General features: G+C 36.3%; 1 protein-coding gene across 11 annotated transcripts in view; it reads left to right on the top strand.

Moving 5' to 3' along the window:
* The window catches only part of Neo1 (neogenin 1), a 168,936-nt gene that overhangs the window by 119,417 nt on the left and 22,427 nt on the right, over positions 1 to 27,092 (top strand). For 4 of the 11 annotated variants that reach the window (XM_051197609.1, XM_051197607.1, XM_051197602.1 and 1 more), the window contains exons 10-22: positions 1,744 to 1,892; positions 2,417 to 2,555; positions 4,504 to 4,553; positions 6,010 to 6,157; positions 8,654 to 8,764; positions 9,886 to 10,080; positions 14,971 to 15,066; positions 17,597 to 17,820; positions 17,902 to 18,040; positions 19,982 to 20,089; positions 21,337 to 21,531; positions 22,006 to 22,038; positions 24,863 to 24,931. In XM_051197609.1, coding sequence (XP_051053566.1) covers positions 1,744 to 1,892; positions 2,417 to 2,555; positions 4,504 to 4,553; positions 6,010 to 6,157; positions 8,654 to 8,764; positions 9,886 to 10,080; positions 14,971 to 15,066; positions 17,597 to 17,820; positions 17,902 to 18,040; positions 19,982 to 20,089; positions 21,337 to 21,531; positions 22,006 to 22,038; positions 24,863 to 24,931 — 1,656 coding nt within the window. The remainder of the gene's footprint in view (positions 1 to 1,743; positions 1,893 to 2,416; positions 2,556 to 4,503; positions 4,554 to 6,009; positions 6,158 to 8,653; positions 8,765 to 9,885; positions 10,081 to 14,970; positions 15,067 to 17,596; positions 17,821 to 17,901; positions 18,041 to 19,981; positions 20,090 to 21,336; positions 21,532 to 22,005; positions 22,039 to 24,862; positions 24,932 to 27,092) is intronic. The other 7 variants (XM_051197605.1, XM_051197608.1, XM_051197600.1 and 4 more) reach the window with 3 other exon arrangements.

Raw genomic sequence — 27,092 nt, 5'->3', positions numbered from 1 at the left:
AAAGTTTTCCACAGCAACAGAAGTTTGACAAACACCACCTGTCAGTCTACACAAACCGTGCTGTTAATGTTAAACAAATAGCATGGTTCATGACTAAATAAAGCAAATAACTGTCAAAAGTAACCACATTGAGATCTTTCTACTTCTGTAGCAAAACAAATCTTAAGGCATGGTGCTGCCGTTTGAGAAAGCCAGTTTGTTTTAACATTTCCCCCCCTTCTTTGGCCTTAAGTCTAATGGTGTCCATAATAGAGACATTAGTGCCTGAAAACTTATTTTCAAATACAGTATGTCTTCCAAAATATAGGCATGGGCAGCTAGCTAGGACTTGAATACGAGTGGGAAAGAATTAGAAGAAAAGACTATTCAGAAAGGGTTGATGTATGAACCATTGTTTAAGTTAGATCCAGGGTCCACAGAAGACTGACCACCCCATTGAAAGTACTGTCCTAGTTTCCTTATTGGTCTCCATGAAGTCCTATGTTTTAGACTCAAAAAGTGACCAACTTCTGGCTCCTACCATTATAAATTTCCCATCACTTGGAAAGATTCTTAGCCTCAAAACTCATCTATAATGGGGATGTTATAATGTGAATTAATGTTGGCTATTACTAAAGCTGATGCTATTCCTCTGATTTTGTTGCTTTGCTGCTTCTCTTCAGTGCATGTCTCTACACATTCTTCCTAAACAAGGATCTGACTGTTGTGCTCCTATTATCTACCTATCAGAGAAATCTAAACTCTATAACAGGACAACAAACCTTCCTCATTGTCTGGTTCTTGTTTTCAGCATTATTTCTCCCACATCATTTTGTGGTATATCCATGCAAGTCATATAACATTTTCTTTCCACTTATCCCCCTGATTGCCCCAGTAACAAATAATTTTCTCCCTGCTGTCTGAGAAGACTATTTATTTGTAATACCAAGAAGTCTTCATCAGCCTTTCTTTCCCTTGCCTAAGCAGCCCTTCACACAGCAGAACACTGTACTCTTTTCTGTTTCATTACAGTCACCATAGAAATCTGTCAGGATTTATTAATGTGCCTGATTTCTGTGCTAAACTAGGAGTTCTTTGAGAAGGAGACCTCTGCCCATCCCTGTGGGCCTGTTTAGACTCTAACAAAAGAAAGAGCTCTTCCAGCAGTGATTGCTTTTATGTGCTATCTTATTCCTCTACAAAACCAGAATTTGAGTATGGGGAAGTTCAGTGACTCAAGTTTTTTGTCATGCAAGTCTAAGGACTGGAGTTTGGATCCCCAGCACCCACATCAAGCTGGGCAAATACCGCAACTCCAGCTAAGGGATGGGGGAAAGGGGAACAGGTGAATCCCTGGGAGCCCTGGTGAACCAGCCTAGCTGAAACGGATGAGCTTCAGGTTCAGTAAGCTCTGTCTCAAAAAGTAAAGGTAGAAAGTAATAGAGGAAGACATCTAACAATGACCCCTGGCCTGCACAGTCTATACCAGTGAGTATATACACACATTCATGTACTTGTAAGAGTTTATAAACCATAAGAGTTCTCTTGTATCTTTTTCTTATAATAAATTGAAGATACTTTATAATTTCTGGCTTTGAGTTATGTAAAGGAAAATGTATACATACTAAAAATACTTCAATCAATTGCCTTCTTAGCTTTTATTGTTTATAAGACATAGCCATTGTGACAGTATTGCTGAGAGTAGATTTTGGGAACTGCAGTAAATCCAGTTTATATCTTGAACTCTTAAAATTCTCTTTTCAGTTCAACTCCCTGGTCCAGCACCTAATATCCGAGCTTATGCAATGTCACCTACTTCTATCACTATCACATGGGAAACACCACTGTCTGGAAATGGGGAAATTCAAAATTACAAATTGTACTACATGGAAAAAGGGACTGATAAAGAACAGGTATAAAATGACATGTTTTGTTTTTTTGTTTTTTGTTCTGTTTTGTTTTTGTTCTTTGTTTTTTGTTTTCGTTGTTATTGTTGTTGTTTTGGAACTACTGGTTTCTAAAAACTTAAGGTTGGAGATACAGCTCAGTGGTAGAACAGTTGCCTAGTATGCACAGATATGCTAGAGCTGTACCGTACTCCCCCAAATCTTACAAAGGTTGATAGTTAGTTGGCTAGAAATCAAATGTTAGGGAGAAAAATAGGAAATTAAATGTTGATGGTATCTGTTTTGTTGTGCTACGATTTATTTTGTAGTTTTTAACCAACAATGTAAAAACTATTATTACTAAACATCAAATGATAGTTCTAAATAAATTGTTACCATTTATGATTAACTAATTTGCTTTTGCTATAAATAATATTCTGTAAGAGGGTTAAAACTGCGTGTACTATGCAAAATTTATTTAGTCATTTTGTAGCATTTCTTTTGACTTGAGGTGTGTGTGTATACACATACGGTATTCTATTTCATTCAAGGATGTTGATGTTTCAAGTCACTCCTACACTATTAATGGATTGAAAAAATACACAGAGTATAGTTTCCGAGTGGTGGCCTATAATAAACATGGTCCTGGAGTCTCCACACAAGATGTTGTTGTTCGAACATTATCAGATGGTAAGCCTTTTTCCTTTGCAACAAAAAATACCATCCTTACTGCCCCAATTGCTTGTAGAATTATGGGTGTTTATTAAGAAAATTCTGTTCTTATCCACATTGTACCCCTTGCTGATCAAGTCATTTAACTTTTTTAGTGTTTTTCTTATATGTAAAATTCATGTAACACCAACTTCACCAGTTTTCTGTCACTGGAACACACAGAGCATGTGGTATCTAGTATTAAATGGGTTTTTGGTATTTTTAGTACAGTCTTCATCTTCTGTGTAGGTAAATTCTGTTATTTGTTCACTGCATATACCATTTTATGACTGTTAGAAGTTTAGCCTTTTACTCTGTATACCAGACATATTTCCCTAATATGTATTTTGTGACAGTTTGATTTCGCACCTGTGGCTGTATTTTAAACTAAGTTATATGCACATACCCTTGACTAACAGAAGTACTTTCACACTACAGCTTGCCTGTGGTTACGTAGGTCACCATATATATATATATGAGCATGCATGCTTTAAAAGCTATAGTTTGGCTTCCTTAAACAGATAATCAAACATTTCATTACTAGGAAAGAAGCCAAGATATGTGCTTGGTTTGTATTCCATGGATAAAGATACAGTTTTGCCTCTGTTGTTTTCCTACCCAAAAATTTAACTTCAGTCTAACAGCAGACATGTCAAATTGAGAGAAGTTTTGCAACTTTTTTAAATTTAAAAATTGACCTCAATTCTAAATTAAAGAGTAAAGACATGAGATATATGAAAATATGTGTGATCTTTGGTTCCAAGGCAGTATAAGATACTGTAGGTACACTTATTAGATATATTTAATATTAAGCATGCTAAATATTAGACATGTTATTTCTATGTATTTGACACCATTTTTGTATCAAAATTGCATTTCCAAGTATGATTGTTGTGTTTTAGTTTCTTTGGAGTCTACCTTTATTCTTAGGACATATGTACCAAAGTATTTCAGAGTGAACTGTTAGAGTGACTTGCAGCCATCTTTCAGATAATTCAGAGACTATTGACAAGCCTGTATCTAAGCAGTTTCTCATTTATACTTATAATGAGGAAATAATGTTACTAATTACAGAATGTTAGTAATTAGTGAATCTAGAAGGAGTGAATTCAGTGCTCACTGTACTGTTCTTAGTTCTTTTGTGTGAACTTGACAATTTTTTAAATAAAAAAGAGGAACAAAATGTAAATTATTGTTGGGCTACCCAACTGCATTAACCAGTTGGTCATGATTTGAGGAAAATTTTGACAGAAAAAGGCTTATAGCCTTTTAAATCTACATGTGAGCCAAATTTCAACTGTACTTAAATAGGTTGACCTACTGACCACAGTACCATGGAAACTGAGTGGAACCAAGTTTTTTGTTTGTTTGTTTTGTTTTGTTTTTTCCCTTAACATGGGGGTTTAAGGCAGGCAGCGTTTAGAAGAAAGAGTTTTATGGTTGGAGGAAAGGGTCACAGCATTAGGAAGATTAAGAACCACCGCCATAGACTCCAAACTTTTTTAGACCAGTTATATTCTGAACCTTAAACATATTTATTCTGAATACCCACCATGGGGAAGAGTTACATATTTTCTGGAACCAAGTCTAATAAATGTGACAAGTGAAACTACATAGTGACAATATGGACCCAAATGAGGTAGACATACATCAGTGAGTTTGGTTTTCTTATGGACCTGGTAAAGTGGTTTAGAAGACAACTCTTAAGAGAAAAACATTTAAAAAAGGAAAGCTGCAATAAGTGAACTATCTGTCTTCCCAATGCAGCAATGTTATCTGGGTGCAGACCTTCTAGTCACATAATTAGTATGCATTTGTGTTCAGTCTGGCTGAGAGCAATAACATGATGAAGCCATGATGAGTGGTATGTGGATGACTGAATTGTTTTCCTTTTTTTTTTTTTTTTTTTTTTTTTTAACCTGCCTAGTACCCAGTGCTGCTCCTCAGAATCTGTCCTTAGAAGTAAGAAATTCAAAGGTAAAGCTTTGCTTCTTTTTACTATGCCTCAGAGGGTCTTAAGAGAGCCAGAGACCCCTTAGACAGACATTAGTATAGTGAATGCCAGTGTTGTAGTAATTTATTTGTTTTCCAAAACACTAACCTGATATGTTAGAATGTAACTGAAAACACTTAAAATCAAGCAGGAAAATAAGACAGCATATAAAGCTGTGCTAAGAGCCCCACTTTTTTATTCTGTTTCCTTCCTTTCTCTGATTCTAAAACTTCTTTAGGTTCTCTATTTAAAAAAAAAAAAAACTGCTGTTTTATGTAAATATGATATTTTAGATCTTAACCTTACAAAACTATACAGAGAAAGTTAAGTTGCTTTTGATGGCAAGATGCCAGTATAAATCAAAGACAGGTGTAGATTTTAGTGTTTCTTCACAGCATCCCTCCAGGTTCAAGTTCATGTCCACCATGTATACTTCTCAGATACCCTTCTCAGTTACATAGTAAAGAAATCTTTTCAAAAAATACTATGGGAGGCTTCCTCAGGAAACATTTACTTCTGTTCGATTTCAGTTTTGGTTTTTTGTCTTGTTTTTAACAGGGGCTTACTTATATGTATATAGTTCAGATTGGCCTGGGACTTACTGTGTAGCCCAGGCTAGCCTCAAATTTGTAATCCTGCAGTTTTTTGCTTCTTTAGATTGGGATTACCGACCCTACATCACCCCTGTCCATAGAAATTATTTACTTACAGCTAATTTGTATTCGAGAAGAGAAATAATTCTTACACCTAACAGCAGTTATTTTCTAATCTGTATGCATCTGACCTTACATTTCCCAATAAAAACTCTTCTGGGGCTTCTGATATTTTCATTTAGATAAAATTCTTAGGAGATAAATGTAGACTCAAAAGCAGACACTGCTTATACCCTAAGTTATATATTATACAGCCCGCCACAAAATCATAGACTCAAAATATGAGGGGGTTTCGGTCATTTCTCTTACATGTCTCTCAAGCATGAATTTTTGTAGATGACAACATTGTGTCACATACCTGCTTTCATCTTCCCTCACTTGATCATTGGAGGTTTTTTAAATTAAAGTTTTGTTTGGGGTTTTTTTTTTTTTTGTGTGTGTGTGTGTGTGTTTTTTTTTTTTATTTTGTTTTGTTTTGAGACAGGGTCTCACTGTGTAGCTCTGGCTGTCCCTAAACTCACTATATATAGGCCAGAGTGGCCTCTAATTCACAAATATCCACCTGCCCCTGTTTCCCAAGAGCTGAAATTAAAGGTGTGTATCACCATATCCAGTAAGTTAGAATTAATTTTAATTATTAAATTAATTTAACTATTAAATAAGTAACTTGGTGAAACTTCAAGTACCATGAGCTCCTATTTCTACAGTGAAATTGGGTTTAGTAGTGTAAATAGTGAGGCCAGCCCTTTGATATGTTCAGTCTTTTTCTTGTACTGCTTTTTCTCAGAGTATAGTGATTCACTGGCAGCCCCCTTCTCCTGCCACACAAAATGGACAGATTACTGGCTACAAGATTCGATATCGAAAGGCCTCCCGAAAAAGTGATGTCACTGAGACCTTAGTAACTGGGACACAGCTATTTCAGCTGATTGAAGGTAAGCTACTTTGCATATAGTCAATAGGTAAAAGGTTATCTTTCTCAGACTTTAAATTATGCTAGTTTAAAACTTCTCTAAGCAGTTGTTTTATATAAACAAATTAAAAATGGTTCTCAAAAATTTATAATATGTTTTAACTTGATACAAATTAATGGAAAATATTCTTGTGCATTCCTCTATCTCTGAGGGGTTGAATTGTGTTTGATTGGTTTTTTTTTTTTTTTTTATTGCCTCATTTTCTAAGTATATAACACTTAATTTGTAATCTAAAAATGTAAGACATACTTTTCTCAACTTGTTATAATGTGCCAAACTCATGTGACCTGTAGAATATTTGACTAACTGCAGTACTATAATTACATTTACTGCTATGGACAGTGTAAAGTTTTAGAATATTTTATTAGAAATACTTTTGCATAATTTTCCTATTATATATAGCAGAATAAGAAGCATGTCTTTTAAAAATCAACCTAAATGCCTGTCTAATAAAGGATCATTCTATAGATCACTAGGAATTTTCTTTCTTGTACAGCTATGAAAAATAGAGTTGACTAAACAAGGACAGGACTCCTTTAGAGGAGAACCTTAAGAAGCTGACTATGTAAGGCCAGTGTAACTGAAGATAGAATCAGGCATTGCTGACTAATCTAGACCAAAGCAGTCGTTTTTGCCATGATTAGTCAGCATGCCTAGGTTGGTTGTACTCAGTAGCAGCTGAATTAAGCATTATCCAAAACCTCTATAGACTAAAGGATAACTACTCTATATAAGCATGTCCCCAGCATCCACAAAATGAAAAACTGTATGAACTTAACATTGAATAAACAATGAGAACAAGAACTGGTTCTTGGAGTCTTGAAGCATTAACCTGAAGCTTGCTAATGGAATGTGCAATATGGATTACTAAGAGTTTGTGTCAGATATCAAATTATATAGTTAATCTATAGCTGAACAAAATGGTTACAGGACTTGGCATACCTTGCTGTATCTTTATGTTTACTGTGTGCCTTAGTTTTGCTTTTTAAACTCTCCCAGTTACTTAGAGGGGAGAGGAACTCAGCCTTTTATATTTAACTCTCTCTTGCCTGCTCTCTGATATATTCTTACCCTTTTAGAGGGCAAGGAATGGTAACTGAATAATTGGTTTCTTTCAGATCTTTATTGAGCCATGTTTGTTTTTGCTCTAAGGTTTTGTCCATTAACAATTAAAAACAAAAGTGCACCTTCTGACAAGATGGTAAAGGGCCTGGAGAGATGGTTCAGTGATTAAGGGCACTGGCTGTTCTTCTAGAGGAACTGGGTTAGATTCTCAGCACCCACATGGTGGTCCACAACAGTCTAACTCCAGTCTCAGGGAATCAAGTACCCCCTTCTGGCCTTCGAGGTTAACAGGCACAGGTGTGATGGATAGACATACATCTAAGACATACATATAAGATAATAAATAAAAATAACATTTTTTAAATTGCCTTGAACTTAACATTTGTTCCTCTTTCTGTCCTTGTTTTATGTTTTGTTTTGTTTGGTTTTGTTTGTTTGTTTTTTGTGGTCAGACAGATTTAGGATGTCACATACAAAGCAGAACCTTCTGTCTCTTCTCACCATGTGCCAGGGTTGGTTACCTTAGCTACAGCATACCTTGCATCCCAGTCCAGCTACTTACATTCTTAATATCTGTCTTTATTGGGGTTCCTATACTGTGCTGCTGTCCAAAGATTCCAATTACTTGCATGTAGAGAGGTAGGATAATATTAATAAACCTAATGGTCAGTATCTTGTATTTAAGTACTCTAAAGAAAGATGTATGTGTGAATGAATGCATAACTCGTCACATTAACTATCTTACTGCTTTGTAGGTAGAATTTTATATGTGAATCTTCATTGCCTTTGCATTAGTAAATCTTACACTCTATTAAAGCTGGTAGTAAATAAAGAGTTGCATAATATAAAAGTTTGGATTTTCTTTACTTACTATAAATAAATTTGGGCAACTGGCTATTGAAAAATAGATTTCTAGGCCATATTTGATGTTTAAATTATTTCTACTGTGGTTATGACAGGTCTCAAAGAACAAAGGTAACCTGATAGGAGTTACATCTTTATATTCTTTTCTGGGTTTTTGTGTCTTCTGAAGCCAGCTTATTTTGTTCCTTTTTAACAACTCTTTCATTATCTTTGGTGTGACTTCCTTTTTAACAAAGTCAAGGGTATTGCATTAAAAAATCCCAAAGTTGCCTTCATGCTCTTAAACCAAAAAAAGCAAAACAAAAACAAAAGCCCTCTAACTTCCTAGGAGCGTTAATCATTGCTGTTGTCTCCTAGGTGGTATGGGCACTGAGAGCTACCCTTTTTTTGTATATGGCTTGTTATTTATTTTGCTTGTTCTTTATGAACTTACACTTTATTAGCTGTGAATTGAGTAGGTGAGACTACTAACTTTTTGTCTCCCAGAGCTCTTGTTTTAGCTTATCTCTTTTGTTGTTTGATTCTCAGGTCTCGATCGGGGGACAGAATATAACTTTCGAGTGGCTGCTCTCACAGTCAATGGTACAGGCCCAGCAACTGACTGGCTATCTGCTGAGACATTTGAAAGTGACCTAGATGGTAAGTTTAAGCAGTGAAGAGAAACGGCACATGATAGATAGACAGCTATTGTCTGTGAGTCGGATTGGAAAGCCACTGACTTTTGCTTAGTCTGGAAGCTGGTGTGTTGTACTGTTGTTCCTATGAAACAGCAGAACTCCTGAAGAGGTGGTTGTTTTACAGATGTTGTAAACTGAGCAAGCTCAGAACAGTAAATATACAGTCATTTGAATTATTTTACTGAGGCCAATAAGTAAATAGATAATCTCAAATTTAAGGCTGAGCCACGTCCATTGTGCCTAATTTTTCCTGAATCCTGGAGACCTTGTACTTTTTCTCATCTTTCTTAGTTCAATACATAAGTCCCAGTGGTTATATGTAGTTAGTTCCTGAGTCAGTTGTGACTTCAGTTATATTTTTTTCTGGATCATTAATTATCTAGGAAAATAAGTAATTGGTGCCGTTGTAGTAATGTGATATTTGATCAGCATGTTGACAGTGGATTTCTAATTTGTTGATGATGTACCTTTCTCATTACACCTATAGAGTTTAAAGAATGGAACGAGCAACCATTTGAATCTTAGAAAAAATAAAATCATGGGCTATATTTCACTGTAGCTACAGTTTCTCTTTGAATTCTTGATCCAAAGGGGAAAGATGTAGCAAGAATAGCAACAACCAAGAGACAGATATTGGGGTTCAAGCTAAAAATCAGAGAAGCAAAGCAGCAAGCCATCAAAGCTTTTACCTCTACCAAGGCTGGGACAAACCTGTCATCAACATGGCTGGAGACTAATTGCCAGTGGCTGGAGATTGAGTGCCCTGCTTCTATCTTATATATCACTAATGTTGGGATTAAAGATATTCACTGTTTCTCTTTTAAACTGATTTATTCTCATGTAGCCCTGAACTCACTGAGTCCTGGGATTAAAGGTGTATGCCACCACCACCCAGCTTCTATGGCTGTGGCTATCTTTGTATTCTGATCTTCAGTGTTTTTATTGGATAATAAACAATATATCGCTACAGGAAGAAATTTGTAAAACCCAATATTTTGACAGGGGCAAAACATCATTCTCCAAGGATAATGAAGCATTGTACAGGAAAGTACATCTCATTTTTGTTTCTGCTTTCCTTCTCAGAAACTCGTGTTCCTGAAGTGCCTAGCTCTCTTCATGTCCGTCCACTTGTCACTAGCATCGTAGTAAGCTGGACTCCTCCAGAGAACCAGAACATTGTAGTTCGGGGTTATGCCATTGGTTATGGCATAGGTAGCCCTCACGCACAGACCATCAAAGTGGATTATAAACAGCGTTACTACACCATTGAAAACCTGGGTATGTGTGCTAAGTAAAAGAGATAATCATGCATGTGGTTTCTTTCTAACTTTCATTACATTATAATTTTACTTTTACAGAAAATTTGTAACACTTGTAGAAAGAATTTTTGCATATTCTTCTTAGATTCTTTACCTAAGTTATGTAGGATTAACATTTTTCCACATTTCCTTTGTTCTTTTCTGTTTTCCTATATGCATTATTTCCCCTGAAGCATAAAGTCAGTTGCAGACATGACTCTCACTAGTCATTAGCTTTAAAATGAAATTCTATTAAAATTGTTTAAAATAGACTATTTATTGAAATAAAGACATTGAAGTGAGACCAAATTTTCATATTTGACATATTTCTCACCATTGCCCTTGATGACAAAAAGAAAATGCAGCTTTTTGATTCAGGGTCCATGTTTAGTCATCGTGTCTCGTTAGCCTTTGATTTAGAACCAGTTCTGTGTTGTTTCTCTGATCTTGGTGAATGACATTTAAAAATACATAGATAAGCCATTTATGTCCCTAAGATTAGGCTTGTCTAGCATTTCCACATTACCTCTAGGTTCACACACTTTTGGAAGGGAGTGATATAATGTTGGGTTTTTGTCAATGCCACCATGTGTATTACATTACATTAATATCATTTTCCTTTGTAATAAATATGTGTTTCATTAAGGAGATACCTTTCTTGCAAATGTCTTGTTTCCTATCAAACTCACCTACTAGTTATAGTATGTATGTATGCATGCATGCATGCATGTATGTATGTATGTACACAAACTAGATTGTTACTGGTGAATCTTAAGATTCCAGTAGGTTCTAATGGAATAAAGCCACAGATGTGAAGAAAATATCGGCTACTCAAATATCTGACAGAGTTTGAGCCTAGACTATATAAAAAATTCTTACAACTAAGTAAAAAGAAAACACAGTAACCCCATCAAAATAAGCAAAAGATCTGGATAGACACTATACAGAAGAAGACATGAGTGGACGTGGACAGGAAAGAAAGATGTATGGGTGATCAATAAAGAAGATACATGAGTGGGAAATAAACATGTTAAAAGATGTTAGTTGTCAGAATTGCAAATGTAAAATCTCAAAGTAAATCCTCTAGAATTCTCACAGTTGCTGTTAAAAATACTGATAATACAACTGTTTTGTAAAAGAAAGGCTTCTTATAAAATTAGTGATACACTCTAGCAGTCCCACTTATAGAGACTTAACCAAGATAAATGAAAACACATGCCCACTTAAAAGCTTGAAAAAAAAAAAAGAGTTACAAATTTCCATCAACAAATTAATAGTAAATTGTACTATATGGAAGCTACTCGGTAATTAAAAGGAATTGGCTATCAATACACAGAACAGCAGAAATGAGTCTAATAAATGTGTTGAGTAAAAAGCCAAACACAAGATAATACATGGCTTGTTATTATGTTTTTATGAAATTACAAAATAGGCAAAACTCATCTACAAGTAACAAATTATGACCAGTGGTTGCATAAAACATCAGTACTAAGACCTGATAGCAAGAGCATAACTACTTGGAAATGTCTTATTTTCTCTATTTTGGTATCAATTACATGGGCATGTAAATTTATCAAAACATACTATCCATTTAAATACACTTATTTTATGCTAATTATATCTCACTTAATTTTAAAAGCAAAAAATCAGAAATATTAATTTCTTATACTAGTGAATTATGGACCAACAAAACGATTCAGCAAGTAAAGGTGTTTTCCACCAAGCCTGACAATCTGAGTTTGATTCCCAGAAACCATATAGTGGGAGGAGAGTGCCAACTTTGCAAGTTGTCCTCTGACATCATACATGTGCTCTACCATGTGCATGACCAGACACATAGACACATAAATAAATGTAGTTTTTCAAGTTAATATAACAATAACATAATGAATTGAGTTGGGGGGTATAACTGCTTTTCCAAATTAGACTGTCATTGTTAATATTTCTCTTAAAGACTTGTCTTAATTCATAATCCTGGCTGATGAATTTTTTTTATTCAAACCATTGTTTTTTTAAACACCTTCCCTAAGAACAGCTTTAAGCGTCTGACAAATGAGTTACCAAATCTTTTATGGAAGAAAATAAGCAATAGTTTATAAATGTAGTCTTTCTAAAAAGAAACAGATCAGCTAAACCCAGTAGGCTTCGCCACATGAGTAGTCTTACATGAAATTGTTGGATAGCAAAACCAAAGCATTTCAGTGGATAAAAGTGTCCCTGTGATGACCAGCCTCCTACTGTTTCCATTATGAAACTTCTGAAATAAAAGTCCTTTGCAGTTGGTCAGGACTTAGTCCTTTACTTCCTGCACCTTTCAGTCTAATAGGAGAACCAAAGTAAAACACAAAACACAGTGAAGTGTGTTCAGAAAAGGAAAACCTGAACAAGGCACATAGAATAGTCCATGAAGAAATTTAGCTGGGCTTAAAAGATTGAACCAAAATAATGTTTGAAACAGAGCAGCAAAAAGGAACACAGGTTATGCTAAAGAGAATAAGCAGTAGACACTATTAGAAAAGAATTATGTCTGTTGAGCAAGAACAAAACCAAAATAAGTTTGGCATAAAATAAAATTATTTATTAGCCTAACTAATATAAGATTCATAAAACACTGAGTGAAAGAAGCAGTTCAGAGTTTTAGGAATTCATCTAACTTAAGCTCTGAGCTTCGGGTTCATACATATATCAGCCCACTGGACATCTGCATCTATAGCCCATATTCATTTGGCCCAAAATTTAAACTGAAGTTTGTATCTCTTTGCCCAAACTTTTCTTTTCTTTTTTTTTTTTTTAATCAGTTAACACCATATAGAGAGAAAGCAAAGAAAAAGACATTAAACACTAAAAATAATACAATTTAAGAATATCTAAGAGCTAGTCCTGGTGGCATGAACATATAATCCTAGCAGTCATGAAATAGAGGCAGCAAGATCAAGAGTTCAAGGCCAGGCTCAGCTACATAGCAAGTTCAAGGCCAGCTAGGACTACATGAATCCCTAGCCCCAAATGATGATGAGGAGGAGGAAGGTGAAGATGTATTCACAGTGCTAAGGGGGAATGAGTGATATAGGTGATGTAACTAGAGGGATTAGCATTGTAGAATTAACCCTTCTGAATGGATAGGTTTATCTGTATTGGGGTGAGGGGGCAAAAGTACCCTCAGAATAAAGAATGGTGGCAGCCTGGGAAGAGAAAGCACTAAGAACAAGGAGAAAATAATGAGAAACAGAGTCAACAAGACTCAGTTGTTTGATTGGTAGAACTGTGGAGGGGTCTGAAGTAGGAAGAAGAGGAGGAAGAGGAAAGACTTGAAACATACCACAGCAAGGGCCACCCAGTTGAAGGTAAAAGCCTAGTGTTCAAAAGAAACATCTTTCGTTAAAAGGATATATTTGCAGTTGGTGGCCTTTACAAAGTAGTCAAACCAGGAAAACGAATGGCAGTGAAAGTGAAGAATGTGCCTAGAATAAGCCTCAAAATTGTGTCATGACTGCTCTGGCTGCCCTAATCTCAGTAAATGACATCAGTCTACTATGTTGCCCAATACATGCTTTCCTTTTCATTCAAGCAGCAAGTTGTGTTGATTCCACTTGGTATTTCTATTTGATTTGGGAATACCAGATGCCTTAATATATTGTCCTTTATTATCTAGAACACCAAGTAAAACATCTATTTTGAGGTTGGGGTTTTTTTTTTTTTTTTTTTTTTTTTTTGGTGGAGGGGTCATTGCAAGGCAAGGTTTCTCCATGTAGCTTTGGATCCTGTCCTAGAACTTGCTCTGTAGACCCAGACTGGCCTCAAACTTACAAAGATCCTCTTTCCTCTGCCTCTTGAGTGCTGAGATTAAAGGTGTATGCCACCATTGCCCAGCTATTTTGAACTTTTGAAGTAACATAAGCCACATAAGGTTTTTCAACTTAGGAAAACTTCAACTGCCACAGGATTTTATGGACAGGAACCCACATTTTTACTTAAAAAACTGAATTTTGGAGTTATCCATACTAAACACTGTCTGGATCAAACATGATATTAGAACCTCCTGCTTCCCTTGGTAAAGGTGAAAACTGTTCAGTTTGTTGCTTAATGCCCCCTCTTTGAATTTAACAAGAACATTTTGAAGGATCCCCTAGAGCCATGGTTCTCAACTGTCCTAACTCTATGACCCTTTAATACAGTTCCTGATGTTGTGGTGACCCCCAACCATAAAATTAATTTGTTGCTACTTTATAACTTTAATTTTGCTACTGTTACGAATTGTAATGTAAATCTCTGATATGCAGGATATCTACTATGTGACCGTATGGGGGTCAAGACCCACAGATTGAGAAACACTGCCCTAGAGAGCTTATTCTCTTAATCTCCTTGCAGAATTACCTACTGACTATCAAATCCTGGGTCATGTCTTGTCTAATCAAGTTGACTGCTCTGGATCAAGAGGTTCCCTGAAATGTTGAAGACATTTGCCACACTCAGTTTATTTCCTGCTTCTCTACCTTAGCTGCTTTGGTCAGAGCGGGAAGGGGTTTAGTTTCAAGCTACACCTCAAGGCTTCTGGTACTCATAAGCCTTATACAGTGAGCTTCTTAGACCTTAGTAGACTCCAGGAGAGAAAGAATAGTCCACCTCCACTCTGAAGATTAAATCCAGGAAATTGATATTGATGAAAAAGCCTTTTTTTTTTTTTTTTTTTTTTTTTTTTGGTACTATATGTACTTCTCTCTCCACATCTCTTCATAACCCAAAATAAGCAATCCCATTTTTAAAAAAACTATAAATCTTTTATGAAATTTTCCATGATTAGATAGTTACTCTTGTATTTTTTAAATCCTGTAGAGAACATTAAAAAATTGTTTTGACTTCTTTTCCTCAGATCCAAGCTCTCATTATGTGATTACCCTGAAAGCATTCAACAATGTTGGTGAAGGCATCCCCCTTTATGAGAGTGCTGTGACCAGACCTCACACAGGTAGGGTATACTGTCTCTTTTGGTCATCTGCGTTTTTCCAACTGCTTATATAGAGTATGACTCAGGGGTCTCCCTGATGGATGTTCATGAAGAAAAAATACATGGCAACTTGTAGTGCAGACTTGGAATGAGTAAAAGACTGGCTTCTTTGTACAGAATTCTGTTAATTCCCATTTTGCATATTTAAACTATTGTCTGTCATGTAAGTTGGGTAGATATATACATGTTTTTAATATGTTTTAGATGTGGTATAACTATAATAGATCAAAAAATGAGAGGTACTACATGTATGTGTGTATACTCATGTAATATAGGTTACACATAGCATAACAATAAGTGTGTGTATATATACATATGTGTGTGTGTGTATATACATACATACATATATGTTTTGTAAAGCTAACATTTATTCAGAGTCAGACATCTGAGTTGGTTAGGAAAGTTATTTTTTATGTGCACTTCATAAAGTTCATATAAAGGGATAAAATCAAAGGGATTACCCATTTGGTCAGTTATACTTGTTACAAAAGATTAGTAGCCACTGTTTTCTCTAGACTTTAATATCTTCAAAGTAATAGAATGTATAATCTCTGTACTGTTGTAAAACTCATAACTAGATCTGAAAAAATATGAGAAAAATTATTGAAATTAGTATAATAGAGTTGTGAACTTTTTTAGCATTCTTAGACCTGGGAACTATTGAGATGATGGCTCAGTGGTAAAGAGCACTTGTTCTTGCAGAGGACCTAAATCCCATTTCCAGCACCTCCATAGCGGCTCACAACTATCCATAACTCTAGTTTCAGGAATCTAACTCCTTCTTCTGTACTCTGAGAGCACAAGGCACACACATGGTGCACATACATACATTTAGTCAAAACATGCAGAGACATAACTTTTGTAGAGTCCTAAGTACAAAAGAATTTCTTTTTATAAATGCATTTCTCCATTTGTTGACCAACCTTGAGTCAGTATCATAAGCTGCCTGCAGGATGTTCTAAGGAACTGTACAGACTTGGCAGTGTTCTTATTAAAAGATAATCTTTGTCTCTTTTTTAAAAGCCTCTACTTTCTACAAGTATCAATGCTCCATGTTTGATAATTCTGGCCTGTGTACCTACAATTTAAAAGTTCTGTTAGAAATAGTTTTAGTATTCCAAAAAAGAATATTCAATCTTTACCTTCTTAAATTGAACTACAATGGAAAAAAAAAGTACTTTCTTTCACATGGTTTAAGAATGCAGAAATATTATATGAAATATTATATGAAAATGCTTCTAAGTCATATAACCTGGTTATTTTACCAGAGTTAGCACACATAAGATGTTCCTTAGAAAATAATTATGTTTGTATCTGAAGGTTCATTGTAACTAATTTGTAAGTATTCTGACAAGTCTTAGAACAAAGTCATGTACGCTTCTCTGTTAGTTTTAGTATTAATTGTGAAGTAAATACACACATGACTGTTTGTTTAGTGTAGTTATTATTCATAAACAAGGACTATATCATTTCCAATTTTTAGTTATATACAAAACCAGCCACTATAAGTAAATGGGGAAATAGCATTCAAAACCTAAACTTTTAAAATAAATGAGTATGCATATATTTAGAAAATATAGCAGCGAATTGGTAAAACTCAGAGGTCCCACTGCACTCCAACTGTGGCCTTTGATGTTTTTTTGTTTTGTTTTGTTTTTAACTCACTTTGGCCTCTGTTTTGCAATAAAGAGTGAATTTGCTGGGTTGAACACAGCCTATAGTATGCTCTTTCTTTCATTAAACAAGTACTATGATCTCTAAAATTTGTCAGTGCCGTGCCACTTGAATCCATGGTAATTATGGCATTGACCTTTATTAATGGGGACTTGTTCTCTACCTTATTCTGACAGCTAGAGAAAATACAGCAGATACCAGTGCAACATGGTATCAGTTTATCTTCTCTTAAAGAAGAGGAGTCTTTGGATTTACTCAGCTATGAGCAATATCTCTAATGCCTCTGCAGGCAAGATTTGCTTAACCATAGATTGGCATTCAGCTTTGAGAGACGAACCATCACATGCCCATTGATGGGCACTAGTAACTCATGCCCCATGCAGTCATATTTACTAAACTCTCAGGTGATGAGCTTTTTATTGCTTGTTTGGAAATTATACTCTGGATTTTAAGAGCAGTTTTTGTTTGCTTATCCTTTGACAGCAGGTAATGTTTTCAATTGATTCAAAGAAAATTCAAGCATGTGTATGTTAACACAATCACTCAATTTTCGTTTTTCAGTGTTTTTAGAGTATGGTTGAGAACACAGTTAGGTACTAATTTGCTTAACATTTTCCTACAATTCTTTTCCTTAAAAAGAAAAAAAATGAAACACAGTAGAAGTATTCTTCTGAATGAATGAGGGCTATCTATTAACTCTGGATTTTCTTTCTTTTTCTCCATTTCTCATCTTTCATTCCATTATATTCCCCTACATTCCCTTTTATTTTTGTTTATGTTAAAATGCCACTCCCTTTCTTAATTACTTTTTACCTAGACACTTCTGAAGTTGATTTATTTGTTATTAATGCTCCATACACTCCAGTGCCAGATCCCACTCCCATGATGCCACCAGTGGGAGTTCAGGCTTCCATTCTGAGTCATGACACCATAAGGATTACATGGGCGGACAACTCCCTGCCCAAACACCAGAAGATTACAGATTCCCGCTACTATACAATCCGGTGGAAGACCAACATCCCAGCAAACACCAAGTACAAGGTATTAAACATTTGCTATGGGTGATTAAAACTGATTAGTGGTATTTTCTTGTTATAAAGTTCTTGATTCATACTTTTCCAGAATGCAAATGCAACAACTTTAAGCTATTTGGTCACTGGTTTAAAACCAAATACGCTATATGAATTCTCTGTGATGGTGACCAAAGGTAGAAGGTCAAGCACATGGAGTATGACAGCTCATGGGGCTACCTTTGAATTAGGTATGTATAATACAAATCCATGTCACATGGCATTTCTTCTCTTTGTAAGCTATGAAAGCCTGTGGAAATGCATGGCTGTTGTTGTGCCACATTTTCAGCAGTGGAATATCTTATTACCTGCTTTTACTATGCAAGGATAGTACACATATTGACATCTACAGAACCCAGTAGACAATTTGTATTTGAGTTGTATTTGCCATTTCAACTATTTGGATGTTTGGGCCACTTTGCCAGAACATTGGTAAACAATCTCAGGTCATCCATCTACTGAGCGCTGATGAGCATCTCCTCTAATCCCTCTGAATCTCAGTTTCTTACATTTTGGGTGGGGGCAATAATCACCCTCTATTCTACTTTAGATTCATTTTAAGGTAAAATGAGGAACAGATGGGCAAGCTTGTGGATAGATACAAGAGCTTATTGTCATTAATCCTGCTTTACTGGTAAATTGAAATTGAAAAAAATGAAGTGACCTGCCCTTGACCAAGCAGTTGCTCAGCCATGCTTGTCTGGGCTGAACACTTTACTGGTAACCCAGAGCTTTCTTGGAAAGCAGCTCTATAAGATCCTTAACTGAACTAGCCCCTGCTGTTTGTACACATGAGGAAGGAGAAAAAATAACTGAACAGATTAAAGAAAGAGTATACTGCCAGTCTTGAGATTGTTTTGCTTTGCTGGCTTTTTTAAGCCTGTTCTTTCACTTTCCTTGGACTTTGGGATGAGGATAGGAATGGCCTTGGGAATTTCTAGGTATTCTGGCCTATTTCTGTACATAATGAAAAGCTAAACTTCAACATTCTGTACAAAGTAGTCTGGACGCTCTGCACAGTTGCTTGGAATTTCTACAGGAAAGGGGACTGGACTGGAGAATCGGGAATATAGTATATAAAAATGTAAATAGTCAGTAGTTTGCTTTCTTTTCTGTTTATTTTGGGGTTTTGTTTATTTGCTTACTTGCTTATTTTATTATTTTACTTTCTGTTTTGGTTTTGTTGTGAGACAAGCTCTCACTGTGTAACCCTAGCTGGTCTCAGACTCACTTTATAGACCAAGATGACATCCTACTCACAGAGATCCCTCCTGCCTCCGCCTCTGCTTCTGGAGTGACAGGATTAAAGGTGTGTGCCATCACACTCAGCTCCTCTGTTTTAAGAATATCTTTTTGCTTTACTTCCCAGCTTATTGACTTATAAGTGAATTTTTTATTTTCCCCTATTTGTTTGTTTCACTAGGCTTTTCCATCTTACATTGGAACTCCTCCAGTGTTTTAGGAAATGACAGTTTGAAGGAATACTTACCTTGAGCATTTTTCTACTCATACATTACATTTAAAGTTCTCAGGTATAATGTAGTAAAGCCATTTTCTTGTATTGGCTTTTCTGATGATGAACAGCTTCTGTTTAGAGTAGTAATGTCAGTAGTTAGAGCTTTGCTTTCAGTGTAAGCTTAAAATACCAAGTTGTAAATTCTTCTTAAAGGGAACTGAGATTTTTAAGAGTCATGTTTGGCTTGAAGAGCCAACTTTAAGCAAGAGAGAAAACTATTTCACACTTTAAAAAGTTCTACCAGATAAGCCAAATCAAGTGAGAGGAAGCAATCTGGGATGAATTATGTAAATGCACTCAGTTTGGTTCCCTGACCACACATGCCTTTCCAGGTTGCCATAGCCTTAAGAAGATGCTGATTGTACAGTGCCAGATGGAAGTCTGTGCTTGGAAATAGTGGCCTTTGATTCCCTTGAGTATATATCCCTACTCCTGCCCACAGGCCCATTCTCTGTCCTCATGGAGTTTGTTTCGTTTTTCCTTTGATACTTTATGTAGTACTCTTTTTATTAGTTATGGTCTGTTACCATATACTTACACATTTACTACCTTATCAATGAAAAGAGTTGGAAAATTGTGAATGATATTGCAATGAACAATATTTGTTGTTTTGTAGTTCCTACTTCTCCTCCTAAGGATGTGACAGTTGTGAGTAAAGAAGGAAAACCTAGGACCATAATAGTGAACTGGCAGCCGCCCTCTGAAGCTAACGGCAAGATCACAGGTGAGACAGATACCCTAGACTATGCACTACTCCAGGCAGGTACTGTGTTGTCAGTAGAAGTGGGAGTGTGAGGCTGGCTTAGTCATTGACGAGTGTGCTTTGAGCCATATTGATCCTTGAAATTAGAACAAGGAAGTGCAGTCCCTTGGAATTGAGTGACCAACCAGTGGTTTTCTTTAACAATATCTGGTGGAGATGGCATGTATTTGACAGCATTTATTCTACTGCAGCCAGATAGGTATGTTTATTTTACAAAAAACTATATTCTCTCCAGGTGACTTGCACTGGGAATTACCTAATACGCATAAACTGCCCTTCTACTTTAAAGCCCCCCCAAAACCCATTAGGCTTTCAAACCACCAGTATCCAAAGGCCTGCTACTTTCGGTTTCTGTGCTCTTACTACTAGAGTTAAAAGCGTGAATTATCCTAGGTTTATGAAGGAACTTGGGATTTTTTTTCCCTTGGATTTCGGAGAGAAATTTTCCATAGAAGAGAGGATACTGGCTCCTGTTTGGAACCTCTGCCCCATTGGGAGTGTCCTGAAGAACTTGAAATATGATTAAGGTGGCCTAAAGACTGAGAAAGAGAAAGTGTTTCTTAACATTCTACTCTTGTAACTTGTTTTTGTTGTTGTTTGTTTTTGTTTTTGTTTTTTGAGACAGGATTACTCTGTATAGCCCTGGCTAGAACTCACTCTGCAGCTCTGTGTCACAGGTGCTGGGATTAAAGGGGTGCTATAATGTGTTCCTATAACTTTGAATAAGATGCCCCTTCCCATAATTTCTAGTCTTTATAATTTTTTTTAGGTCCCTACTTTGCTTCTTCTGTAAAAGAAATATCTTGCCTCAGATTACATTTTACTTTGCCTTTTAAAACCTTAAAACAATAAATCACATTTTTGCTCAGTGTAGGTCAGGCTTATGTTTGGGAGGCTTCCTGCCTCATTTGTGTGGATTGAGTGCCCCCTAGTGGAAGTACCTGGTGACACATTTCTGTGGCCTCACCTACCCCAGTTTTAGAACTTTGTCAGAGATTTTCCAATCTGCCAAGCATTTTTCTCCTAAGAGATGACCTTGGTTTGGAGCTAATTGAGCATATAGTACCATTACAAAGTCTCAAAACTGTATTTTTTAAATCTAGGCCTCATGGTGCTTTATTTGGATACTGTATCATAGACATTTATTGAATGATTGCAAAAAGAAAAACAGAAACAGGATTTCTTTCCCTATTAATTGCTTTGGACAGGCTACATCATCTATTACAGTACAGACGTGAATGCAGAGATACATGACTGGGTCATTGAACCTGTTGTGGGAAACAGACTCACTCACCAGATTCAAGAGTTAACACTTGATACACCATACTACTTCAAAATCCAGGCCCGGAACTCAAAAGGCATGGGACCCATGTCTGAAGCTGTGCAGTTCAGAACACCTAAAGGTAAAGCTCTCTGAGCTGAGGGTTTTACTAAGCTGTGTAAGGAATGGGGCTGTAGCGTATTAGAGACTGTTGGTAATGTGGGAAATGCTAGTAATGAACTTGCCAGCCTCGCTATGAAGACTTGAAGAGAACTCCTCTGCTACCCACTGACTGCCAAATTGTACTCTCCCAGCCCACACAGATGGGGACTTTGGCTTTGCATATCTGGGCAGAATTGCTGCAGTGATCTCAAAGTTTTATTGGAGAACTCTCAAGAAAATTAATATAAAATAGTAAGCCAAGCAAGCTTAGGTAGTAAAATTGAATTGGGTACTGAATCTGTGGAAATTTGGAAATCTAAGTTTCTTTTCTATTGCCAGTTTGTTTGGAAGTTTGTGGGAATTTTATTTTTTTCCTTTAAAACTTCTGTCTGTCCATCTTCAAAGCTGGTGATCCTTGCTCTTGTTTCCTCTTCCCCTGTGCTTGGCCTGTCAGCGGACTCCTCTGATAAAATGCCTAATGACCAAGGTAAATGAGTAGATGGCCTCTCTATCATTTCTCTCTTTGTGACCTATTTTTATCTCTTTGTTTTCTTTTTCCCCTGAGAAAACCACACACATACTTATTGGCCAAAGTAGAGTTGAGTCCATGTTTATAGCCTTTAGGATATCTGGAAAGCTGAGGGACTCCCTGAGGAGCAAAATCCATTGGTGAAAAAAAACTGAATTGAATAAACTCAAGTCTGGCCTTAAGTGAAGGTCAGGTTACCCTTAGCTATTAAGATGCTAAGCAGTGATAAACATTTGAAGCATAAAATGACCAGTTTACCAACCTTCCTTATTTGTAGCATTTAGGATTTTATTTCTTTAAATGAGAAGTTAATAACAAATTCAGCAAACATCATATTTTCCTTCTTGCATACATGAGTCCTGTTAAATATGTGCTTATCTGTAACCAAGAATATTATTCTTTTGCAATATGTTAATTTATAGCTCTTCCTATTTCTTCTCTTAAATATTAAATATGACCACTTTTATAAAAGGATAAAAAGTCTGTGGCATGGACACTTAGGAAGCATGAGTCTTGATGTCACCAGTCTTGCAATCATCAGTCAGTACTTTTTTCATTGCAATTGCTCTGGTGGCATGGTAGCTGTACTTTGTAATTTTAATCTCTGAAAATTCCCATACTTTGGAAGAATGTTGAAATTCAATTTGATAATTGCCTTCATGGTTTAATAGTAGTAATCAGAAATATAAAGGTTTTTGTATCTTGATTAATGCACAAAAGAGTCAGAACTTGAAGTATTGAGTTTCAGGACTTGGGACATGTGTTTGTATTTAGCAAGTCTTTTGTTGTACATGGGAGAAAGCTGGCATAATTTTTATAGAAACAGAGTTCACAAATCATTACATTGTATATGCAGAAAATGCAATTTCCCTTCACTTGGTAACTATCATGCAACATGTTGCTGTTCTATGCCTCTGGTATTTAAAATTTTTCATCTGTTGGTATTTTGGGTATTAGGTTCATCCTTTGAATTTATTATTTATTCTTTAAACATTAAAGAAGACTATTTGGAAATACAGGAGTATAAGCCAACTAATAATCTTGGCAAAGCATGTTCACTAGCAGGTTTTTTTGGGGGGGGGTTGTTTCTTTTTTTATGTGATGCAGTGCTCTGGAAAGTTTAATTTAAATATAGCCTACATAATGATCATGAACATTTAAATAAGAAGAACCTTAAAGTGTTAAGTATCTTTGCCAATTAGATTTTGCCAGAGGATAGTAGCATATGAAGAACACCTGGAATCTTGATGTGTAGTGTGTATTGCTTGGGAGAAATGATAACCTCAGAAGTAAGAGGATAAAGTAATCACTATGAACAATGGAAAAGGGGTCAGGGGCTAAATTAAATTAGAATATGCCCTAGAAATCCTGAGATTGTACCATAGGAGCCAAGAACTTCTTTTCCTTTTGTAGATAGGTTTTTGGCTTCTGAGAATATGTGAGACATTATATTTAGCCTCTAGATTTATTCTATTAAATGAACTACTTACACATCCTTAGATTTGAGTTTCCTTTGTTTCTTTTAAAATATGTTAATTTATAAGAGGAAAGAGGAATGAAAATTAGCACTAACTGTTTTACAGAAATAAATTTAGTTTATACACTTCTAGTCAAGTTTTATTTATGAAAATATCCCCCATAAGTGTTTACTAGAGCTCTATGTGCTCTGCCTCCATAAAGGGAGAGAGTATACTCTTCTCTGAATTTATTATGTTTGTAATAGTTAACATTTATTACACACCAAGCAGGAGTCACAGTGTTTCAAGGTCTTAAATTTCCATTTAGCTTCACAACAACTAATTAAAGTAGGTGCTTTTAGTATCCCTGCTTTAACTTAAGGAAACAGAGGCACAGAAGACTACATAACTTGCCCAACATCAAAGTACTGCTGTGTAGCAGAGCTGGTGTTCAAGGACCATCTCTTAAGCACTATGTGGGCTTCTTTTCAAGAGCTTGCTGCTAATAACTTTGAATTGAGGAATGCCTTTACTTTATGGAGGAAAGGCTTCCCCTAAGCAGTTTTACTATGAAAGTGAAGAGAGAGACTGAAAACCAAAACTAAAGATTATAAAACAAAAACCTGATGTTTCTGTTTCCTGAGGTTGCTGCTGGGGAAAGACCCCAAGCCTGAGTCAGCAGCATCACTTGAACTTGTGACTATGAGGTCATCTGACAGTGACAACTAGAAGGAAGGCTTGTGTTTTTGTTTTGTTTTATTTTTGTTTTCCTTTTTTTTTATGCTTAGGTGACAGAAAAGGAAGTGAGAATATGATTTGAACCTTTGCCTACCTTTCTGCTCTTGCTTAGGTTAACTTTATACTTGGAAGGGCAACTTCATACTCTGAAGAAAATAGCCAGAACAGTACTGACTCTAGCCAGGCTAGATCAGCATCACCAAGTCCTTTGGAGAATACAGTTGTTTGGTGTAACTATCAGCCTCACATATTCCCTTGGAAGCTGTCCTCTCTGAGCATCACTTCCTGAACTAGAGATATGTGGAGGGCAAGGTGGAGGGCAAAGCCCCCCACTTCTGAACAACAAAGTGTAATGTGGTCATGGCCTTGAAACAGAGGCATCAGTCTTCTAGATACCTCCTTGCACAGAAAGCTACTTATTTCTGTTTACCTTGGCATAAAAACTGTATTCTCTCATTATTTGTGTTGCTTCATTTTGTTACAGAGTAGACTGATATGTTTTGTCTTTAGAAAACACTCCCTAGCTGTGAAGTGGACTATCACACCAACATGTTGGGTTGTTATTGACATGATTTCTTCTGCTTCAGCCTTAGGATCGGCAGGAAAAGGAAGCCGACTGCCAGACCTAGGATCTGACTACAAACCTCCAATGAGTGGTAAAGCCCTCTCTAAGGCTTTTTCAGCTTGTTATGGACTTTATGCAGTTTTGCTTAAATATTCCAAATATGTTGTATAGTTCAGTGTTGGGTTATGGCATGCTAATGTAGTTTATTTTATTTAGCAGATATAGCATTGGCTATTTTATAACAAATATTGCTGAATTGCTGGAAGCCTATTTGTCATAGAATCTTGTTTCTTCTGGAGACAAGATTGATTCCTAAACAGTTTGCTACTCTCTCTAGAAAAGAGACTTTCAAAAATTAGCCCTCTGGTAGGATTAGCTATTACCAAAGAACTTCAAAATCTCAACATCTCCCTTACTGTACTTTTTTTAGTTTGGGAATTCTAGGGGGAAATTCAACTTTTCTACCATTCTGCAATGTAGTATACCCTCAGTTGATTAACATTTCCTTCTTGGTGCTGGAAACATGGTTAAGAGCATTGGCTGCTCTTGCAGAGGACCTGGGTTTAATTCCCAGTACCCACATGGTGGCTTACAACTTCTAACTCCAGCCCCAGGGGATCTGCCATTCTCTTCTGGCCTCCTTAGGGCCCTCTGTAAATGTGCAGGCACATTAAATAAAATTAAATAATTTTATTTCTTCAAAAGTTACTTCATTCTCCAAAGAATGTTTCTCAGCGTTTATGTGTTACCTCTGCTCCTCCACCCTGGGAATTAGGGAGAACAGATTTTATTATTCCCAGCTGATAGAGTAAGAGAATCAGTGTCTGAGGCCACCCACTAATTTCACCATAGAACCAAAATTCATACCTCTGTCTTCTGATTGTTGTTTTTTCCCTTCACTGTCACATGCAGCCTAAAATGCAGGAAGTTCTGTACCAGCTATAACAGTCCAGGTGGCGAAATGTCCAAAAAGTAACCACTAGACTTGGTTTTCATTATCTCATCACCTCTATCTCATAGGCACATGGAAGTACAGTGAAAAACTTCTTATGCTCCAGCTATCTGTCTAATGCCATACTTCAGGGAAATCAGCTGACTTTTAGAAAAACCAGACAAACTTGAATGCTTCAAGAAGTTTTATACTACCCTTATTTAGAGATATGTCCTTCATACATTTGTTGCATGATGGACTATACACAATATAGTGTTAAGTCTGTGAGAAAGTAGTTTTCCCTTGTCTTTTCTTTCATTTATATGTCCATTTGTCCATTTGAAGAGGTATTATCTACTCCATATCCTAAAGGGTGCTTAGAGAATTCAGAGCTGGAGAGATGACTCAGCAGTTAGAGCACTTCTTATTGGTGTAGTAGATCTGAATTCAGTTCCCATCATCCAGGTTGGGTAGTTAACAGTCACCTGTAACTCTAGTTCCAGGGATCCAATGCCCTCCTCTGGCCTCTACAGGCACCCACAAACATGAACACAGACACTTCACAAAGTTACACATAAATGAACATAATCTTTAGAGGAAAAAAACTGCTAAATGTCAACGTGGACATCAGACATTCCATCTAACAGCACGTGCATAGGCATAGCAGCATACCCTGTCACTTTAGGGTTCTACGGCCTGGAGGTAGAGTAAAAGTGTACAAGTAGGTTAGAACTACTAACTTGGCAAATGCCCAATATCAGTTCTAAAAAATCTAGACTTTATTCTATAAATTGCATATGTAAAATGTTGGACAATACTGATAAATTAAGACTACTATTTATTCAGTATCTATTATTATTAGTCTGAGAACCATGAAGAATTCATTCAGAGGTTGAAGAGGATGAAGGCCTGGGGGGTGGGAGGGCGACTGTTCCAGTAGTCCAGGGCAGACATACAGAAATACATGTAATAATGATCTCAGGCAAGAGTGTTGACAGTCCCTTTAATGTTCCCTTCTTATTCTAAGAAGCTTTTGTTCATCATAAAACATTAAAAGTTAAATCCAAGGCAGGACAGTGGTAACGCATGCCTTTAATCACCACACTCAGAAGACAGAAGCAGGAGTATCTCTGTGAGTTCAAGACCAGCCTGGCCTACAGTGCTAATTCCAGAATTGCTTAAGACTACACAGTGAACCCCTGTCTCAAAAACAAAAAAAGTTAAATCCAAATAAATGAAAACATATTTGTGTTGAATGCAGAAAAGAAATACTTTCACTTCTGCTTGTTCTTTATATCCCAGCTCACCTAGCTTTTGGTTT

The sequence above is a fragment of the Phodopus roborovskii genome, unplaced genomic scaffold (assembly GCF_943737965.1).
Source record: "Phodopus roborovskii unplaced genomic scaffold, PHOROB, whole genome shotgun sequence".
Lineage (NCBI taxonomy): Eukaryota > Metazoa > Chordata > Mammalia > Rodentia > Cricetidae > Phodopus > Phodopus roborovskii.
This window is presented reverse-complemented; position numbering and strand designations above follow the sequence as displayed.